Here is a 21,141-nt window from a genome sequence, read left to right as displayed (position 1 = left end):
ACATAGTCTGTGGTTGGGTAGTGCTTTACTTATTCTGGAAATGATAGGTTGTTTCTCCTGTCTTTAATCGCCTTGTCGTTACACTGCAGAATCGAGCAAAGAACAGTTTGCCTCTACAAATATCGCTGAGGAGCTGGTGAAGCTCTTCAAGAAGCAGGTGGAGCATGAGAAGAAAGAGATGATCTTTGAGGTCTTGGCTCCTTTGGCAGAGAATGGTGAGTACTTAATTATTATAGCTTCCTGAGGCTCATTTGCAGTCACGTCTCTCTTCACAGTCTCTTATATCAGCCAAAACTGACAGTTCTCAGTTCCTTGATCGTTTCACACAGGATGGATTTAACAGTTCAGATCTCTATCTGTGGTTGGCCTGCACCCATGACACAGGATAAGACAGTCTGTTCTGCCTTAATTGCATCTGTCAGTTGGATCTATGGTAAATATTTAGTACCATTGAGTGTTCTGTAAGATGGTTTAGAGTGCTATTATCAAGAAAAAAAACTGTGATATAAAGAGCTTAAAGGAATGTACCCTGCCGCTTCCTTGTTGTCTTTCTTCTGCAGCCCATTTAGCTTCCCGTTACAATCCCTGTAGCAGGGGAAGTTCCTCTTCCGATGAATTCCAGTTTGGCTGGTCTCGTTCTTTGCCTTCTTTCTTACAAACACCTCCAATTTACATCACAAACAAAATTTCCAGGTGTGTGCAGCGCCTTATTCTGCGATTCAGAACGAGGCAACACCGGTGAGGTGAAGTTGCCCTATTATATTGTAAACAAGCAGGCCTGTGAGTACTGTACATCTCTTTTAATCCAGTAGTAACATGGCTCTCGATCTTGAGACGATTTTGCCAAAAAATACAACTTGTTAACTCTGCATGCAGATCACATTGGAACATTCCTGTAGTGAAATATCTGCTGCAGAACCTGCACTTAATTTATTCATATATCGTATTACATTAGTCATTGTGGTGACTTGTGAGCAGGAAGGTCCGCTTTGTGTCGCAATTCATAAAAGCTCTCGCCCATGGCAAGATTTGCAACAACATGGCCACTATACAGTGCTTTCACAAAATTCACGATTTTGTGCTTAATTCAGAATTTGTCAAATTTTGTGATGCCGTCAGTTTATTTTGTTACCGAGGTTTAATAACTGGTCTGAGAAATTGGGACTGCAGTTCCACTTCAAAAAGAAAAAGTCTTTACCGGGCTTCATCCACCCAAATATGTTGTAACCTTTTAAAATAAACACCTCCCGTGGATCTGGGCCTGAGATCATTCACAGTTCCCCCAATTTCCTTATGCAAATATGGGGAATATATCTGGTGGTTCAACCCCAATTCTACAGTTCTGGTTCATCCACTGTGCTCTAAGGCTGTTAGGTTGTGCCCAGGAAGTTGTGGCAGTTGAGTGGGATTTTAAATACCTGAGGTTCATATAATGAAAGTGCTGACTCCTTGCAATAGGATCAATTCTCTAAGTTAATTGGCAAACAGTTTGATGTCTAAGGGAAGGGGATTTTTGCAGTGAGTGACTGATCATGTTTAATCCATTTGGAATTGCTTATCGCACAGGATACATCATGACTTAAAGTGCATTTCTTATTACGTCTGTATGAAAACATGTATTACCTAATAAGTAATTACATTAAAAATACGCATGCTCATTGCAAAGTGGTAGCATTTTTTCATTTGTAATTTCTTCTGCGTTTCTGTAGGTAATTTGTATAACTCTCCAGCTGTTACAGAGCAAAAAGATCAAATAAATGGATGTAACAGTCGTTTTCTTGAACAGTCCCACAGAGAATCAGATCTGAGGCAATTAATTCCACACTGAAATACAGAAAGAAGAAACTCAACATTTCGGCTCTTGAGCTTTCTTCAGGCTCTTCTGATTTGTCATTGGAATTGTTATTCACAGTGTCGTCTCTCATCAGTGTCATCCTTGCCCAGCTGCTCAGTTTGGAGGAGCAGTCTGGTCGTGGCAGTGTCTAAGTGGTATAATACACCTTCCATTCCTGGATAATACTGTAGATTGTGCTTACAGGGACATTCAGAGAATGCAGTAGTTTTTGTACCATTCTCATGATCACTATCATGACTTTTCCTTTTTCTTTCATGTTACCTACAGTAACTCAGTAAACAGCAAAGAAAGTTTGGAGGCTGTGATTCTGCCAAAGGGGATGTTACTAAGTACTGACTTTTGCACATAGCACATTTACTGTTTTTTTTTTCAATCTGTTAAATTCAGCAAATAAATAGTAACTGTGCATTAAAATTTGCAGAAATATGTCAGTTTGTTTGCTGCAGAGGTTATGTTAACTTGTGTTTTCACTTAGAAAATCAACAAAACATGTAATTTGGCCAAACTTTTGCAACTGTATATAACAATTGCTATTTGCTATTTGAAACTGTTAGGACTGCAAGCTTGAAAGCAACATAATATGAAAACTATGCAAGCATCTGAATACTTTGGCAAGGCACAGTGTATGTGCATATCACAGGCAAATAATCCTAAATGTGTAGCATTTATGGTAAATCTTACTTAACCTTCAGGAAACTGTAAGGAATTTGTTTTGTCAGGCAGTGTTGGGTGATTTCTGTTGGCCCTGTGTTGTGTAATTTTCAGGGTAAAAGAGAAAAAGTCCTATTAATGGAGGTATAATATATTGTTACAGTTTTGGGTGACTGAGAAGTGTCTTTTAGATTTTAGATAACTTTTGTGACACAGGGAAGAGTAAACGCTTCTAACTTCAAAGCAGAGAGGGTGTTTGCTGAGGTCTGGGGGTCCCTTGAGCAGAAACATTAGAACATTTTATTTTAGTATGCCTAGGCAATTTGTGGATTAATGATTGCAAAGGAGCAGGGTAGAATGAGGCAGTATAAGTTCACCTTAAGAGAAAAAAAGGAGGGGAAGAAGGAGAGGAGAGAAGGAGAAGCAGGTAGAAGAGAGAGGAGTCCGGAGGAGTTGGGACTTGAAGCTTGCGCCAGACAAGAGCTCCTGCGTCATGATCATCCAAACAGAACCTGACTGGAGCTAAGTACTTGAACCCTGTTAGAGAGAGCAGGCTTTTCTGTTTATCAGGGAACTTGGGTTTCCTGGGTAAAAGATACCTCAGTTACAAACGTCTTTCCTGATTAGGGTGTATTTTATGGATAGAAATCTAGGCTCCCATTTAATTTTTGGCATCCAGGGTGCAGAGACAAAGATTTAACTGCAGGCAGCTATCTCTTGTGTGGCCTCTGTAGGCATATTAAGAGTTTAGTGCTTGGTAGCAGTCTGGCGTTTTCTGGGTAACCAGAATGTTAGGCCTCTGAAATGCCTTATCTGTAAATACTGTATAAAATGTAACTTTGTGTATTGTATGTTTTGTGTAGTTTATTTGTTTTAACCAAATGTGCCTGGATTATTACTCCTCTCAACAAAGCTGTGCCAGAGTAAAGTATTCACGTGCCTCTAATTATACCAGCCGCTCGGGTATATGGTTAGAAATCATGTACACGTTGGAGGTTATGAATAATTATTTCACTTATTGACTAAGCCGCTCGGTCAATTCCTGTAACCCCGCATTTGTAACAATACACTATGTTGTGGCTTTGTGTAACACAAAAGGTAATAATTTCCTATATCCCATTAATTTCATTTTGTGTCTTCAGAGAGAATGTCTTTAATACACATTCGGATTTGCTTATTTTCTGAAAGAACATTTGGATGACATAACAGCAGAAGGCTTTGAAAATTGCTTATACACTATCTTACAAAGGAGGTTTTTTATAATTAATTCATTTTTGTACCATACCTTACTTTCCTCCTTAAAGCAAACCGTATCTTTAAAACATGTCTGTGTGTTCATCAAACCATCTTCAAAAATATTTAAAAAATGATGGTTCTTTTTAAATTAAAAGGTTGTTTTTTGTTGTTGTTGTTGTTGTTGTTATTGTTATGTTTTCAATAAGAGGTTTGGATTGTAGCCTGCCATAGTTGTAAAGGTCTCATTTACCTTGATCATTGACGACCAGATTGTTTTGGATCTGTAAACAATGTTTTTTTTTAAGCAGAGGAGTGTTTACTCTGAGAAAATAATGCTCTGGAAATAAAAAGGGAGGATTATTATTGTTATTCTGGTCACAGGCAGCCTTTCTTGTACAGTTAGTCTCCAAGACAACGTCCTACTTTAGCGGCTACAGAAAGGCTGATTGCTCCCTCACGTGGTCAGGACTGTTAGGAGAGCAACTCCAGTTTTCCTAAACGCACAGCATCCTCTTCCTACATAACGCTCGGCAGGGCTCACCCAAGGTTGTGATTTATCAGAGCTGAAAATGAATAGAGGTGTATGGTTTTGGAAAGAAATCCCAGTTTTAGGAATCAGATTATTAATCCCTTCGGGTGTGGAGGGGAATATACTGTAGGAAAGCTGGTCCAGGGATTGTGAATCTTACCATCCTGGACAGCAAGAACTTGCATTTTCTGCTGCTTTTAATTCTTTTAATTTTTTGGCCTTTCTTCAAAGCCCAGGCTTCCCACTGATTATGGGAGTCGAAGATTTAGTGAGAAGGTATTGAGCTGATATAATGTATACACCCGGTGTTTCAGTGTGCTGGTGAGGTTCAATAAAGATAAAACATGTAAGAATGTGCACATACCTTTGAGGACAGGACCTTTCAGCCCCTTTTCTGCTGAGGCACAAATTAAAAAATTACTGAAATCGGCAGAAGTGAGTTAGAATTTAAAATATATGACAGTCATTGTATGGATCTTTTTTTAGCATCGTGATAGATTAAATACCACCCCCCCCCCCCCCCTTCAGCTTTAAATCTTTTTCTGCTACGGGTCTTAAGGCACCATCACTATTGCAGTTGTGTAATCCATGCCAACGACAAGTCCCACGTTAACAGATAAAACCTTCCTATGGTATCTAAAAGTCTGAGTGCTAGCATCCCAAGGTATTTTGTGACCAGTGTTTAAAAACGTTTTGTATTTTGCATGAAGAAAAATAAGTCTGGCAGTTGCTAAGCATGTCAGCTCCTTAAAGCTTTATGAAATGAAGGCTCAGTTGTTCAGTTTGTGATTTCCTGGAGAGCAGTAGAGTGGGTCGTGGCTGGGGTGATTATAACTTGCAACAGAAGAAAAGCTTTGTGCGTTTATGTTAATTAAAGAGCAGTGCAAAGGAACAAAAGAGACTTGGATGAAACAGGAAATGGAATTTTTTACATGGCTAGGTCCTCCTGTATTTAAAAAAACAAAAGGTCTAAAAATTAAAATAGGCAGGATTGCGCTCAATAATTTAAGTAACCTGACCAGCAGCTAATAAGCCTTCCATTTTTAATTTGTGGTAAACCAAATCTGAACTATCAAACACAATTCTGTGCAGTTCTACACAAAATTGTATTCTATAGTAAATAAAAATTGAAACTGTTCCCTAGTTCCAAGGCAGCTTCATGCATCAGATAGTTTGAGCTGCAGTTCAAAAAGAAATAAAATGGATTTTGAAGAAGGGTTGATGTATTATAGATCAGTAGCTTTTCTAGACTGTTTATTTACTCTCTCCAGTGGAATACTTAAAGCTTTTTCATAATTTGCCAGTAATGACATCGCAGCAGAATAGCAAAGCCTATTCTGTTCCATCTCTCTGTCTTCTTCTTCTGTTTCTGTTTGCTTGTCTTTCTCCTTGTCATGTATCTGACCCGACCTGTACCTTTGTCCTGTATCTGATCTATACCTGACCTGTCCAGTACCTCTGTCCTGTGCCCCGTTCCTGACCTGTACCTCTGACCTCTTATATCCCTTTGACCTCTACCTCTGTCCTGTGTGTGATAAGCAGCTCTGTCCTGTCCCTCTGTCCTTTCTGACCTGTCCTGTGCCTAACCTTAACCTCTGACCTGTACCTCTGTCCTGTCCTGTCTTTCTGACCTGTCCTGTGCCTAACCTTAACCTCTGACCTGTCCTGTACCTCTGTCCTATCTTTCTGACCTGTCCTGTGCCTAACCTTAACCTCTGATCTGTCCCGGGTTCGTCTCCACAGACGTGATCAAGCTGCAGCTGGTGGAGGCGGGACTGGTAGAGTGCCTCTTGGACATTGTGGCTCAGACAGTGGACGGAGAGAAAGAGGACGACATTGCTGAACTGAAGACCGCTTCTGACCTCATGGTCTTGCTGCTGTTAGGGGGTATGGAGAATGTGTTTTTTTCCCTTTATTTTAACGTAGATGAGCTACTGTATGTGAAGGTGAATCAGACATACACAATTCCCCCACCTGAGAACATAGAAATGGCAGTCCTTGAATAAAATGTATAGAAAAACAATTTGCTGAGGGCATATAGTCCCTATAGTTCATGTTTTTCATGTTCTTTTTCTGTATATTATCAATATTTTAAGATCTGAAATTAATAAGTCTGCAGTGATAGTAATCTAGAGAAATCTGCAACAAGGCTGATCTGCTGGGAAAGAAATGTCTGGCTGCAGCTTCTTTCTTGGGAGGCTTGGGGTTGCAGTTTATTTTGGAAGATGCAGCAGAGTTCGTCTAATTAGCTGTGACCAATTAAGACGACGGCCCTGGAATGACGGAGTCTGATCCCGTGAGTGGGAGTGTTATAGCGGCTCCTAAGGATTTCCTTGGCTGTGCCCCGGAGAAGCTTCATTTTGAGTGTGCGTCGCATGTTTCAGATGAATCCATGCAGAAGCTTTTTGAGGAAGGCAAGGGGAGCGTCTTCCAAAGGGTCCTGTCCTGGGTCCCGTCACACAACCACCAGTTGCAGCTGGCTGGAGCCCTGGCCATCGCCAATTTTGCCCGGAATGGTAAGAACCCTCATTGTTTTCTTTTCGCTCAGAATGGTGAAATATCTCCCTTGTTCCAGTGAGGTGTTTATTAAGAGGAGGATTGAACCTGTTCATAAGTTCCCAATAGCTGGCAAATTCACAGCATGTTAATGCTGGACGTGTGCAACATTTATAATAAATGCTCATAGCAACATTTCCAGAGCTGCTCTGTAAATCCTTCAGTAATATACATTGTGAGGATATAAAGGCATCACACAAAGCTTATTCTTGTGTTATGCCTGTTTTGTTTGGATTTTGATGTATTACCAGTTATTTGTTAAAATGGAGGTGTGTTCTACAAGGCAACATAGTTCACCAGTCAATTGAAAATAGTTTATTACACTCAAGTTCATTTCATGAACTTACAGTGGTCACGAGTTGGTTATTAAGAAGCAGGGCATCTGTGAAGCTTGTTGCTGCAGTAGCCATCTGGAGTAGACAGAGACCACACATTCCAAATGTGCCTGGTGCTTTGAGGGTAAGGTCAGGTATTTTTAGGTGAAAGACAGCTCTGCTGTGATGCTGAATTGCTGCCCCTCTCTGTGATGTTTTTACAAAGTTAAAAAAGCGACAGTCTGCGGAAGATTAAGAGGCTTAATTGAAATGTGCTGGGAGAATGGTGAGAATATATTTTTGTAGAATCCATCCTCCACCTCAAATCACTATACTGGAATTGGATAGATGGGTATTGGAATAGGTTGTGAAGAACATGACAAGAACAAAATACTTGTTTCTGAGTGAGTGATGTCTGCAATAGGAGAGGGAGGTTTATATACCAGTATCGTTTCTTGGTGGCCTTGAGATCTTTTACGATTGCATAGAAATAGCCATCTTGAGATTTGTTACAGAGTTCTGTGTCTGTCCATTCTCTTAAAGTGTCACTATACACTCTAAAAGGTTACTGTTGTGAATTTACCATATTATTCCTCCGCTTTGACCTACTTCAATGTTACTAAATATTTCAGAAAACTTCTAATACCTTTTTCAAAGTGGAGAATATGTACCAAAATGTGTAAAACCAAAAGCCAAGCTATGTTGAAATATGACTTTCAATTATACACATCAATTTATTGTAAATCATTTTTTTTCTTGTAATGTTTTCACAGAACACGATTTTGGAAATGTAATTAAATCTGCTGAGCTAACACTGATAAACAAGTCGGTGTGTTCTGTTCAAACCTTTTTTTAAACTTCAACACAAAGTTGTCTCATTTGAAACGGCTGAGTTTTCTAGAGAATGTTATGGAGTTAATGTGTAAAAGGAAAGTCATTGTTCGTCGTAAGTCATGGGCGTTTTTTTCTTTTTCTGTCCTCAGTCCATATTCTATAGACATTCCTCCTTTGCAGTTTGTGTATTAATATTTTAAAATGTATCTCTTCTCATCAAAACTGTGATGTTACAAAGAAGGTTTGTTAGTGCTCTGGCATTTGCGGTTTAATGCTACAGAATGTGGTCAACTCATAAAGTAGCCAGTTTGTCTGGAGAATTTTGTATTATATTAAATGTATTGCACAGAAATTCAGCTCTGTGCCAGAGCCTTCATAACATGTTTGCCACAATTGATTCTGTAAGCAAGTAAAAAGAACAAATTGTAATGGGGGGGAATATTATAGAGGACTATCGGCCATAAAAACAGGTGTTTCTGGAGTAAGGAAAACCTCCCTTGTGATAGTGGGCCAGTTTGATCCCTCTGTCTCTAGGAACAGAGAAAGCCACAGGCCTACTGCAGACCTCTTCATCCTGAATGAGCTCAGGCAGTCAATTTTCCGAGAGATTGCCTCCATTGATGCTGCGGCTTTGTGTCGTGTCAAGATGCGCTGGCTATCGATGAGTGGATAATTGCTTGATACAAAATGGAGGTCACCCAGAACAGTTTTTCTCATTTAAATCTCGCCGTGGGGCTGATGTTTTCAATTTCAACTCATTGATGTTAAGAAAAAAAATCTTCCTTTCGGCGTGCCCTCAGCCTCCCAGTTGAAAATGCAAGCATGGTAAAATAAATACCGCCTTCTCTTGAAGTGCCATGCCAAGCAAATTGATCAAAATTTCATCAGCTGTCACTGAGCTCTGTCCTTCCTTCTCCCGAGCATGCATCACTGAACACAAGAATGATCAATTTGTAATTTTGCACAGGAGTGGAGGAGGACAAGAACATGCACAATTAAATGCAAAAAAGTTTGGCATCAGTGAAACGAATAGCTGCCTCAGTGTTGTCATGATGTGGTGTCTCCTCATATTCAGATGGTAATTGCATTCACATGGTGGACACGGGCATCGTGCAGAAGCTACTAGACCTTCTGGAGAGGCACGCAGAGGATGGAAATGTGACCGTTCAGCACGCTGCTCTCAGTGCCCTGAGGAATCTGGCCATTCCTGGTGAGCAGTATCGCACTGTGCACTCTTCATTTACAGCCCTGGCTCAGGATCTGAACAGCACATATCAGATTACCCACAGCTGTCAGTGCACAGCCAAGGCTGTTTTGGGGGCAAAAAAGTTAAAAGGTCTCGTTTATCTCTCTGTTTTCACAAAATGTGCCCAAATGTTGAAAAACATTAGGGTGATTCCATCTGTACTAAAAGTGTAATTGCAATGTATGAAGCAACATGCTGTCTGAACAAATGATGTGTAAAACTGAAAATACATCAGTCGTGCAGTTGAACTTTTCTTTTTTCTTTTCCCCAGTGGTAAACAAGTCAAAAATGCTCTCTGCTGGAGTGTCAGATGTAGTTTTAAAGTTCCTCAAGTCAGAGATGCCTCCTGTCCAGTTTAAGTTGCTTGGGACACTGCGGATGCTTATAGACACACAAGGTAAGTTCAGTTCCCACCTGGCTGTTACAGGCTATCCGGTATAGGGTCGTGAGGGAACAGGAGCCTATCCCAGCAAGCAGCAAAAGCAAGGCAGCCTAGACCCTGACCTGTACATCGCCGGGCACACACAGACACACATATTCACACCGGGGACAGTTTTCCCAGAAGCAGTTAACCTTCCAGTATGTCTCTGGACTGTGGGAAGAAACCCACATGATCAAGAGGAAAACACAAGATACTCCACACAGATAGTACCTCAGGAATTGAACCCAGGTTAACCACTAAGCCACCCTGACATGTTCATGTGGTGTTGATTAATATTTAGAAAAACCCCCATGTTCTCCTTCGATTGAAAGTGGTATTAGACCGAAGGGGAAATGCAGGTATTGAGTAACAGGTACCAGCGGGTAGAATTAGTTTTGTGATTTGAGTGATGGGACCTCCAGGTGATACCCCTGCTGTAATCTAAACACCCTGACCCCATCCTCTCTCATGTGTGTCGACATCTGGAAACACCATTCCTTTGCTTAACTGATTGGACTGATGCACAATGCTAATGCAGTGACTTACAAAGCGCAGAGATTATAGTGTTCTTTCAAAGCTGTGTGGATCCTAATGCCCCAGTACAATGACAGGGACACTACATTGTTAAAACGCGCCATCCTTCAGTTGAGACGTAAAACCGAGGTCCCGATTCTATGTGGTCATTAAAAATCCCAGGGTGTTTCTCGAAAAGAGTAGGGGTGTTACACGGCGTCCTGGCCAAATTTCCCCCGGCCTTTACCAATCATGTCCTCCTAATAATCCCCATCTCTGAACTGACTTCATCACTCTGTTCTCCTCTGCACTGATAGCTGAGGTGTGGTGAGCGTACTGGTGCATCATCCAGGTGGTGCTACACATTTGTGGTGGTGGAGGAGAGTCATTACTGGTAAAGCGCTTTGAGTGGAGTGTCCAGAAAAGTGCTATATAAGTGTAAGAAATAATAATAATAATTATTATTATTATTATTATTATTATTATTATTATTACTACAGAAGCTTTGCTGGTCTGATTGTGTTTGAGGGGGTTTATGTTGATCGGGCATGCCTGGCACTTAAAAGTTTTGGCTCTGGTTGCTTCATGAGCTGGGGAGGAGTAAGTCAGAGCTACGGTACCTAGTTTAAGAGAGCAGCCTGGGTGATGGGTGGCGCCTGCCATGTTATCAAGGCATTTTCAGATCCACCAGGGAACAGCTGCACTCCGTCTGCTGCCTGGAAAACAACACTTCTCCCTGCCAAGCAGCATCAGTGCCTTGAACGCCTAATTAGCAGTCAGAAATGTGTGTGTTGGGTTACTCTTAACCTGTACAGAATTAAGAGAATTCAGCAGGAAACATGCCACAGTCGATCGTGTTGAAAGCGTGCTTAACCTGACTTATTTTTTAAAACTTTAACACTGCTCATAATCACAATTCAGTTCAACTGCTGCTCAATTATACTTCAGAAATAAAGCTAAAACTGTCATAGAAGGCCTTTAAAATATAGAATATGAGCAGGTAAAATCCTGAACTACAGCTACTGTACTGAGGTTTGACTACAAAGGTTGAGAGAATTATCAAGCCTTTATATCCCCTAGAGAGTAGCAGGGCAGCCTCCTTGAGATACAGCTGGTGCTGCAGGCAGAGTACAAATACATTCATCTTAGAAGCAGGACCTCAGCCTCAGCCAATATTGTCATTTCACAGACTCTCTGATCCTCACAGATGTCACTCTCGCTGTTGGCCTGTATCGCGTTCTCGGCTCCACTCTTCTGTTCCTCCTCTGTGCCAGTCAAAGGTCTTCCGCAGGATGCGTTCTAAAAATAACATTTCCCACCAGTTACCTGCCGTGTTTCTGTGATACAGTCCTCTTTATCTCTTTCTAATCCCGTTTCCTCTTTGTCGGGAGAGGTGGATTTTATAGCACGAGCACGGTACAGCAGAGTGAGCACCCGAGGAGTGAGGTAATGGTTCCCCGAGGGAACACGAGCGTGTTGCTGTTATTGGCATGGTGTTCCCAGAGCCAGCGAGGCGCCATCACCTCCTTCGCGTCACCTCGTTTCCTCTCGGGCGGCAGGCCAAATGTGGGCAGTGTCTCACTCCCACAGGGGCTCACAAGCGCTCGGCGCGATATTCACCAGCACCAGGAGACGGAACTCCCTCAAAGCAGCTTTGGCTCAAGATCTCAGTACGTATCAATGCTGTGATCAGACATTGTGCTGCCTGTCAGCTGGGTTTTCAATGATTGTTGTGGCCACTTCTGCTTCCCCATGTACAGGAAAGGTGTTTGTCTTTGCTGAAGATTTTCGTGATTTCGTATCGAACCCCCAGGGGTGCTGCGTCTCCGAGATGTTGGTTACTGTCACTTTCCATCTTTTTTCAGTGCCTCAGCCTGTCTTTTTTGTAGCCCTGCCTTTTGAAGAGCACTTACTGTACATGTCCTGACATGTTCATTTTGGTTTGAGGTGGGCCGACTGAGGAGGACAGTTACAGAAATCTGTTTTTTAGGTTTTGATGCTGCTGAAAAGGTAACTGCATTGCCAACCCATTTCAAGTTTCATACGGGATCGCTTGAGAAACATTAAGTCGAAAATACAGTGATAGATACGTGGTTTTGTGACACTGCATCTTTAAGGGCCTTAACAGTACTTAAAGGAGATGGAAATCTTATAGGAGTCTTGTTATCAGATAGATTAAAATAGTTTGCTAGACAATGTATTTTAGAATTCATTGACCCCATTCAGCCTTTTAAGTCTCAATAAGCACCGGCAATTTCCTTTTTAACCTCCCAAAGTTCCTTTCTGTGTTGTCTGTAATATGACAAGGTGCATAGAAAAAATCGTGTTAATGTATTAAAAAAAATCAGTAGAAAATTCATTTTTTTTCTAAATAAATATATTCAAAACTGTCTCCTGGAGACATATTAAGGAAACCTCTCGCTTTGAGCAACAGGTACTCCTTTAAAAGAGTGGAGTCCTTTCAGCTCCATGCTGAGAGCTAATATAGGTCATGGCAGTGTGAAGGTGGAACTCCTAAGTCAGCAGACCCCGTGGTAAAAACTCCACCATGCCTAACCTTTATGATGTAAATTCTCAGTTGTATCTTCATCAAGCAGTGAGGCTTCAGTACAGCTGTCATTGTGCTGCTGACCCCCTAACGCCGGGCTGAAACTCTTCTTGCACCAAAGTTGAACACGTGGCCGAGTCTGCTCTGCTTGCAACTCGCGTGGGTTGTTTCAAATAGCAGCTCGGGGAAGCTGGTGACAGTGGGGCTTGATGGCATCAAAGCAAAGCATCAAATATCATGCCACAACGGCCTGATACCCCCCCAGAAACATAATCAAAGGATGCTTCCCTCTCCTGGCAAAGAAATAGAGGAGCTGGTATTATTGAGCTTCATAGACGGCACTGGAATAGACTACAAGCTTCACAAGCCAAATGCATTCATGTAAGTAGAAGTATCGTTTCAGTTTGCATCAGTAAGGAGCAGGAAACTACATGACTGAGTTTTCCAGTTGCAACCTTAAAGCTGGTTGCTTGTATTTGCTTCCAAACAAAGGTTTTGAAAAAAGCTGCTCTCGAACTGTTTTTAATACATCTGTGTTTTTGTAATAGAACTGATTCGGTCGTCCATCAACATAATTTTAATATGCATGACTGCGGAAACAGAAGTAAAAATGCATTTTTTGAGCTTTATATTGCTTGTTTGGTTTTGGATATGTCCTCTGTGCATGTGCAATGGATTGATCCTTCTCGTTCTGTAATGCGGACAAGTGCTATCAGTCAGTCCGTGAAATTTTGTTTTATTACTCACATGGCCAGGCTAACATATTGCTTCAATCCCTAACCACTAATTTAAAGTTTTTTTTTTACAAAACACCAAAATGTTCAAAAGTATTGAAGAAGGAAGGGGGCAGGGCTTTGGTCACAATTTCCCAGAATCTTCATCCATTTGCCTGATCAGAGGAATTGTGAAGCACCTTGGAAAATTTAAAATTTTTGGCAGTACTATCCCACACCAAACTGTTTTTGTGACATAAGGAAAGGGTATTTCTCTTCTTTGTTCACATAAAAGTTGGAAAGCAGGCTCAGCTCCGAAAGTCATTTCTTAATATTAATGATATGAAAGAAAAAAGAAAAGGCAGCCATCTCCAATGTGTTCCGGCCCAAGAGACTATTTTATTGGTGAGTTTAGTAAATGTTGTTTTAAATGCCTTGAGCATTCCCCCTTAACCATAAACTTTTTTAATGACACAGGGCTTATTCTAGGCTTATCTCTGAATACATTTTCTGTGATGTCTCAGCATCTATAAATAATGTATGGTATCTCAATAGAAACTGGGCTAGTCTGCATAATAAAAACAGCACAGTCAGGAAGGCCGGAAATTTTCAGAGCTGTGCGGATTTGTACGAGGAAGAAACAAAAATGGAATAAGAGGCTAAATCATTCGAAAAGCTCAATTACACATCAGAAGTGCATTCCAGGAGCATTCCTGCCCAAGTGTTGAATCACAGAGTGAGTCACCCACATTACAGCCAACCTTTAAAGACTCTTTCACGGCTTTAATGCTGCACACAAAATACTAATTAATAAATGTTATCCTTTTTTGATTGCTTTTTCTGAATATAAGAGATTTTGAAAAGTTAACAGCATATTTTTAAAAAAATGATCCATTTATGATATTCTTATAATAGTGTTTTGTGAACATTTTTATCATAAACCTGGCCACAAACGGTATACTGTACAAGAGATTGACAGTTTTTAAACAAATACATATAGTTTAAAAAGTGACTGCTCAAGTTGTATCAGCAACAGTGAGAAAAGTTTAGTTTTTAAACTACATAATGTGAGAGTATTACATTTCACATTATAGAAGCCATTGACATGGGTGGTTTATTTAAGACAGGTGTGTTGAAATATACAGTCCTTGCACCAGCTCCAAACACTCAACGAGCCATATGCAAGTTGTGTTCAGGGCCATCGCACAGGATTCCACTTGTATCTTGTACTCACACACATATTGGGTGCCCGTGTTGATGTTACACTATTAAGTCTCAAAACATAGCACTTCCTGTGGTTCTCAATCCAATCGCAGAGCCCTGATTGATGACATCACAGATCTAGTTTGAAAAAGATCAGCGACTGAACCACCAATAATCACCATTTTATTGATAATGTATATAGTGTTCTTTCAGGATTTCAAAAGGATATTTTAAGGGTCTTGTAAATTAGATATTAGATATTAGAGAAGAAGAGAAAAATAAAAAATATGGTTCAAGAGTAGTGGATAAATTCATGTTTCTTTTTAGAATGGAATGGAAAGTCCATATGTCCATAGTAGTGGAAGTGAAATTAGTGCTTCAATTTCTTCACAGATAAAAACCTACAACTAGAGGCCTAGAAACAAGTAAAAGTTTATTCCATGCTGAAAAGAGAAGAAAAGAACCACATAAATTTGGCTGTGGTTTCTTTTTCGGGTGGTACTCATTGTCTCATTTTAAGAGTACTGAATTCTCAAAGTGCACTCTTGTGTGTTCTGTGATAATTAGCCAGTTAACTTAGTACAGTAATTAGCAAGATATAATGTGTAAAAACTGTAAGCTCTTGAACAATGGCACAGTACAACAAAGTTCAAAGCATTGCAAATGTCTTTCCCTTTCCGATCCTTTCTTGCTTTTAGGCTTTATTACAATTGTGATTTTTAAATAATTCCAGATAATAATGCTAAACGGCATTCCATATTCAGAGACTAATGAGTATGTTTTGCTAAACTGGCATCCAGAGAAGAATAATGACTGCTTATTGCAAAAGAAAGTACTCTGTGTCCTTGTAACATAATCATCAAAAAGCACAAAACACTACAAATACAGTAAGTAATTCTTTGTAATAGTGGTGCCTTGTCTTTCGATAACTCAGTAGTGTTAATATTTCAGTATTTCAAAATAAGAAATCTGACCTGCCACTGCAAATGAGTTTGATACCCCCTGAGTTAAGAGCTTTAGTGATTGTTTAGTTATTCGCTACTTTTGGCCTTTTATTTTTCCTGGCAAAGTGTGTCCATGAGCTTTCTGGAAAAATTAAATGTTTAGACTTTCAGCTTCCACAGATGGCATATTGGGGATGTTGTAGTTTGTACAGAGACCATTGTTGAAAAATGTGTAAATGTTGGGTTTGTTGTGTTTTTTTAGAGTACTCTAGGTCTTCCTTAAGAGCTTTACTGATATTTGTTTTGAACCTTCAGGTGGGACCGTTAACTGAGCCTGTAAATTGTACTGTAAGTCTTCTCTTACAATCCAGAAGTCCGCAGCATGAGGAATCTAAGGTCAACACAGAGGGGATATGTGTTTAATGTCTCTCACTAACAGGTCGCTATGAAGAAGCTGGATTCGTTCTTTAAGTTTGTATTCAAACTTGAAAGCTCAGGGTCATCAGAGACTTCCACAGCGTCAAGAAATCTCCAACTACCCCTTTCAGGACTTCTGTATATTCTCTCTTGCATGAATGAATCTTTCGTTTCCACATTCCCAAGACGCAAATAAGCGACAATTTCCCAAACTCTTCATAGAAGCCTGATACGCACCAGGACTGTAACTGAATTTGTGTCAGCCTAGCCTGAAGCTTGGTCTTTTCTCTTGTGTCTTAGCGGAAGCTGCAGACCAGTTGGGGAACAACGTGAAGTTAGTAGAACGGTTGGTGGAGTGGTGCGAAGCCAAAGACCATGCTGGAGTGATGGGAGAATCCAACAGGCTTCTCTCGGCGCTGATCAGGCACAGTAAATCAAAGGTCAGTCTGACAGCACCGAAGTTCAGCACACTGTTTCTCAGCTTTATCCGAGACCTCCAAATCTGAGTTTTCTACCCAGAAACAACTACGATTTGTCTGGGCTAAATTTCTTTTTGCTGACAGAAAAGATTAATTTTGGTGGAAAGCTGAAATGCTGTGTAAGGTAATACGCTTTTGGTTTTCAATCAGCCAGAGCTATATAAGCAAAGTCAAAGATGACTAAATATGGAATGGCACAGCAGTTAAACCTAAAGATGTTCTCACTCTGAATTTTGTTATTGAAAGGCAAGATGCTGACTGTCCTTCACGTTATGCATTTTGCTTTCCGCTTCTGTCTGCTCCAGGATGTTGTCAGGACAGTGATCCAGTGTGGCGGCGTGAGGCACTTGGTAACCATGGCGACGAGCGAGCACATGATCATGCAGAATGAAGCCCTGGTTGCCCTTGGACTGATGGCTGCCTTGGACTTGGGTAATGTAACGTGCCCCGGCTCTGATGTAACCAGCAAGTCCCAGTCCTCGTTTCAGTGTACAGTGTATTCCATAGCACGAGCAGGGAGATACTGCATGAAACTGTATTCTTTCTTTCGCTGGAGTCGGCCCGGTGATTAGGAGGCCAAGGCCTGCTGGCACTCTGTTTTTATTGGAATGCCGGTTACGGCTTTTTAAACACTATTACATATAATTTTGCAAACTGAAAAGGGACGATGGGAGCTTGTGTCCGTGGTGCCTCGTCGGCTGCCTGTGAGAGGACAGCATTGTCAGGGAGAGGAGCGGATTGTTCCTTCAGTCGGTGCACTTTTCCTGTAAGCTTTTGTAGGGTTTGCAGGATAGTTGTTTGGCAACTGGCAATTCTAAACTGGGAGGGTATCAGAATACGAAAAAATAATTAGGCGATTTCAGTCTGTAAACCATTCATTTTATGTTCATTTTCTCTGTGTTGTTTTGTTTCTTTCTTGTTAAGATATGTTAACATATCTGAACCCTCACCTTCCTTCACCTTGAGGTGGTTTTTTACCTTAGCCTCTCGCACTGCAGTGGAAGGCAGCGTCTTATTCGATCTAGTTTTTGGCTTTTTTTCCCCATCGTTGAAACTCAATTCTGTTTTCTATTTTATGTTTGATCCAATTTAGAATCACCAGTTAACCGGTTCAGTTCACTGCTACAATCCCCAACTCCCCACCCAGCCCCCACCACTGCATCGCCACACCCACCTGTCGGTGCCATTAGTCCTTTCTCACTCTGCGAGGTCCTCGGTAACCGTGCGGGATACTCAGTACTGAGTGTCAGAGCGACACGCCTCACACCGTTGTCAATGCCAGCCCCCGAACATCCAGCAGGTCCCAGGCGTCACAAGCTGAAGAAGCTCTAGTCTTGCCTTGGCTACACAGTTGTGTCAATTATGTATCACCGCCTGGGGAATATTCCGGTCGCAGTCCGTTGACTCGAGCTGGTAGCGCCTGCACTGCTATAACTCTTTACTCGCATTCAAAACAAGGCCCTTCACGCACCTTGGTTCACCGCGGCATCTGTGTCCTTGCACTTTTTGGGGGGGAAATACTGGCTCCATATGGGAAACACAAAACGGAATTACAGACATGGGAGTGTTTTTTGAAGTCGAATTCTTCTTTTGGGGCCTGACAAAAGTAAAATAACTGAATCTGTAAAGCTCACCCCGAGCCCTGTCACTCAGTTTAATTGTAAGATAAGCTCCTGTTAGCAGCTCGTAGTAGATAAAATATCTTAAAACGTAGTGGATCTCACACTGTGCTCTTAACAAAGTGTCTTTTTGCTGATTTCTGTGTTTCGGAAGGTATGGCAGAGAAGGACTTTGAGAGTGCTGATCTGGTGCAGGTGTTGCACAAGCTGCTGTCGGATGAGAAGAGCGCCCCAGAGATCAAATACAACTCCATGATCCTCATCTGTGCTCTCATGGGCTCTGGTAAGTCTGGCTTGTTCATTGTTGATCTCAAGAACTCTGGCCCCTCTAGTATGTGAAAACCAGCGTGTACCAATCTTTATTTCAGTGTAGTCTGGAATTAAATTTGTAATCAAAGGGGTTTCTCTTACAGCGCACCATTTTGCGATACTGATGGAGGTAATACCTGGTTGTGGTAATGTGAAGCGCTTAACTAATTTTAGGGCTTAACGACCGAACCATGCCTTTCCAATAGTTTGTGACCCTGTCCTGTAGAGAAAGCAAAGCGATTAGAATTCAGTTACCTTTGAAAATCATCTTTCATGTGTTTATTTCCTGGATTGCATGGTATTATAACAAGTGACTGTTTTTTTTAACTCCTCCTTCCCCACAGAACCTCTCCACAAGGCAGTGCAGGGCTTGACGTTTCTGGACGTTGTGTCAAAGCTGCGATCCCACGAGAACAAAACAGTGGCCCACCAAGCGTCGCTGACAGAGCAGAGGTTAACAGTACAGAGCTGAAGGACTCTTCCTCCTCTCCCCCCGTCCTCACGCCCCTCGGTCCCACGTTATGTCACAGGGTTTCCCTCTCTGTCCACCGTCAGCTGTTCCTGCTAACACCCCTAGCCCCCCGCCCTTTATACTACTCGTGCATGCATTTACAAGTCTGCGCAGTTAATTCAGAACGATGACACTATAGGTCACCTTCTTAAATAGAAAACAGACACACACACACACAAAAAACACTTTTTAAGACCATAGCTGTGACATGAATCTGCCAAAAGGGAAAAAAAAAACACTTCTCATTCATGAATTGTCTGACCATGTCCCTTGTTGCTTGGATACCACGTAGTTTTAAGATGTGCATGTTCTAGTACAGTTGATGGTGTAACAGTGTTCAGCCATTACACTCTCCTCTCCTCTCCAGGCCCCTCTTCTCCTCCTCTGACCCACACACAAATGTAGCGCTTGTGACGGCGGGGGTAGGCCGGAAGGTGGGGTTCCTCCCTCTCTGGCCCTCCGTCTGCAGAACCTCTCCTTACTTCCTTTCTGCTCTTTCCCACCATCGCACTGGAAGACTTGCTCAGTGTGGTCACTGCTCTCCTTTTACTGGTCTTGCTCATTTTGCAATGTCAAAAACAACATCATGGCTCCTAAGGTAATACAATAAAGGCTCCAGATGATCCAATAAACGTGTGAGGGCTTGTGTTTTGTGAGAGTGTCGGTCCCGTGTCTTCCAGGCATCGTAACGAGCCGAGAGACTGCGAGCCACGCCAATGGATCTGTTGTTGTCAGTCCCAATAGAGGGGGTATGGTTCAGCTGGTGGCAGCTGGCAAAGCTAGACATACTGTATCAGCAGTAAGTCTGCTTTATATGAACAGTCTATCACTGCCTGAAGATCAGGTACTAGTGTAGGATAAGTAATGATCTCTTGCACATTCAGTCAACTGTAAAATTGAGCAGGGGTGTTTAATATAGGTCACTACACTATCAATCTTGTTGCACACACCATGGTAAATGCCTTAGAAGTGGCCTTACCACATTCTCATTGCAATTGAAGTATGTCTTTTTAGCATGTTGGCCCTGTGATGCATCATATCATTTTGTACAGTATGTCTTTATTCTTTGTGTAGTCAAGATTTTAAGAAAAAACTGACACAGTTTGTATTTCATTTTCCAAACAATTACAGCCTACTCTGTCACAAGACTGTACTTCACCTGGGCTAACTTGCTGTTGGGTTTGGTTTTATGATAACCAATTAAAAGTAATTATTTCAGTCTCTATTTCCAGTCTTGAAGCGCAGCCTCCTTTAAGTGCCAGTAGTACCAAAGTACCGACTGAATTCTGGGGAAATGTTAGGTCACATTTTGAAAACCACAGTGTAAATTAAGCAAACACCAGGGTTAACATCCTTGCCTTTATGAACATTGCAATGGGATCATTAACAGTGAAGTAGTTAAAACCTCTGATTAACATCTTGTTCATGTTGATGGAGGTATCGAGCCAGAGTTCTTTCCTCATTGTGATTTAAGATTAGATATCCTGTGCGTTTGCAGAAGGAATTTACAAAAACAAAATGCATGTCAGAGCTTGGGACTACTTCATTGCTGTCCCTGAATCCTCAATAATTATCAGACTTGCATTACTTCAGAAACACAGGTGGTGTTTATTTTGCTGAAATGGGAGGTGTACTCATTTGTACAAAACATATTTTCAGTAAGCTTATTTTGAACATAGGAACATGATCACTGTTGTTTAGGTTTAGAAAAAAGGCAGTGTTTTTTTTGCATCTTATGGATGAGTAAATAGTGACTGATACAGTGTGATGCACTTATCCCAAACCATCTGCCTTCTACAATTGGGGTCCCCAATACTGGTCCTGGGGGTCCACAGACTTGCTGGTTTTTGGTATAGACAGGATCTTGTTTATACGGTTTGACCCTTAATTGATTCATCTGAACTGTTTGACTGTTTTCAATTCTTGAACACATTACAGGCTACCGTTTATTTACTGTATTTCGTAAGTAGAATCTCTACTATTTGAGAAGGAATTAAAATGTATAGATGTCAATAAAGCAATCTATTAGTTAAATTAAGACTTCAATTAAGTAATTTAGAGCAGATGGAATCAGAACCAGCAGGTGTGTTACCCCTCAGGACTAGGAGCCTGTTGTATAATAGTGTTTCGAAACAGATCTTGGAGAAAATTTAAAAATGAGATTCCATTACAAAAAGCATTTCTGATACTTGGAACATAATTATATACATAAAACTTTCGTCAGACTTCGCAGGTAACTCTGG

The 21,141-nt window shown here is 41.2% G+C and overlaps 1 protein-coding gene across 6 annotated transcripts in view; it reads left to right on the top strand.

The window, feature by feature from the left end:
* The window catches only part of rap1gds1 (RAP1, GTP-GDP dissociation stimulator 1), a 71,157-nt gene extending 51,627 nt beyond the window's left edge, over positions 1-19,530 (top strand). For all 6 annotated transcript variants that reach the window (XM_088924629.1, XM_088924601.1, XM_088924619.1 and 3 more), the window contains 9 exons: positions 90-215; positions 6,015-6,158; positions 6,656-6,787; positions 9,051-9,185; positions 9,493-9,618; positions 16,281-16,420; positions 16,765-16,891; positions 18,233-18,361; positions 18,732-19,530. In XM_088924629.1, coding sequence (XP_088780755.1) covers positions 90-215; positions 6,015-6,158; positions 6,656-6,787; positions 9,051-9,185; positions 9,493-9,618; positions 16,281-16,420; positions 16,765-16,891; positions 18,233-18,361; positions 18,732-18,859 — 1,187 coding nt within the window. In that variant the 3' untranslated portion in view covers positions 18,860-19,530. The remainder of the gene's footprint in view (positions 1-89; positions 216-6,014; positions 6,159-6,655; positions 6,788-9,050; positions 9,186-9,492; positions 9,619-16,280; positions 16,421-16,764; positions 16,892-18,232; positions 18,362-18,731) is intronic.
* The last annotated feature ends 1,611 nt before the right edge of the window (positions 19,531-21,141 follow it).

The sequence above is a fragment of the Atractosteus spatula genome, chromosome 1 (genome assembly GCF_055471065.1).
Source record: "Atractosteus spatula isolate fAtrSpa1 chromosome 1, fAtrSpa1.hap1, whole genome shotgun sequence".
NCBI classification, from domain to species: domain Eukaryota; kingdom Metazoa; phylum Chordata; class Actinopteri; order Semionotiformes; family Lepisosteidae; genus Atractosteus; species Atractosteus spatula.
The sequence above is the reverse complement of the archived record's forward strand: the minus strand, read 5'-3'. Positions and strand labels throughout refer to the sequence as shown.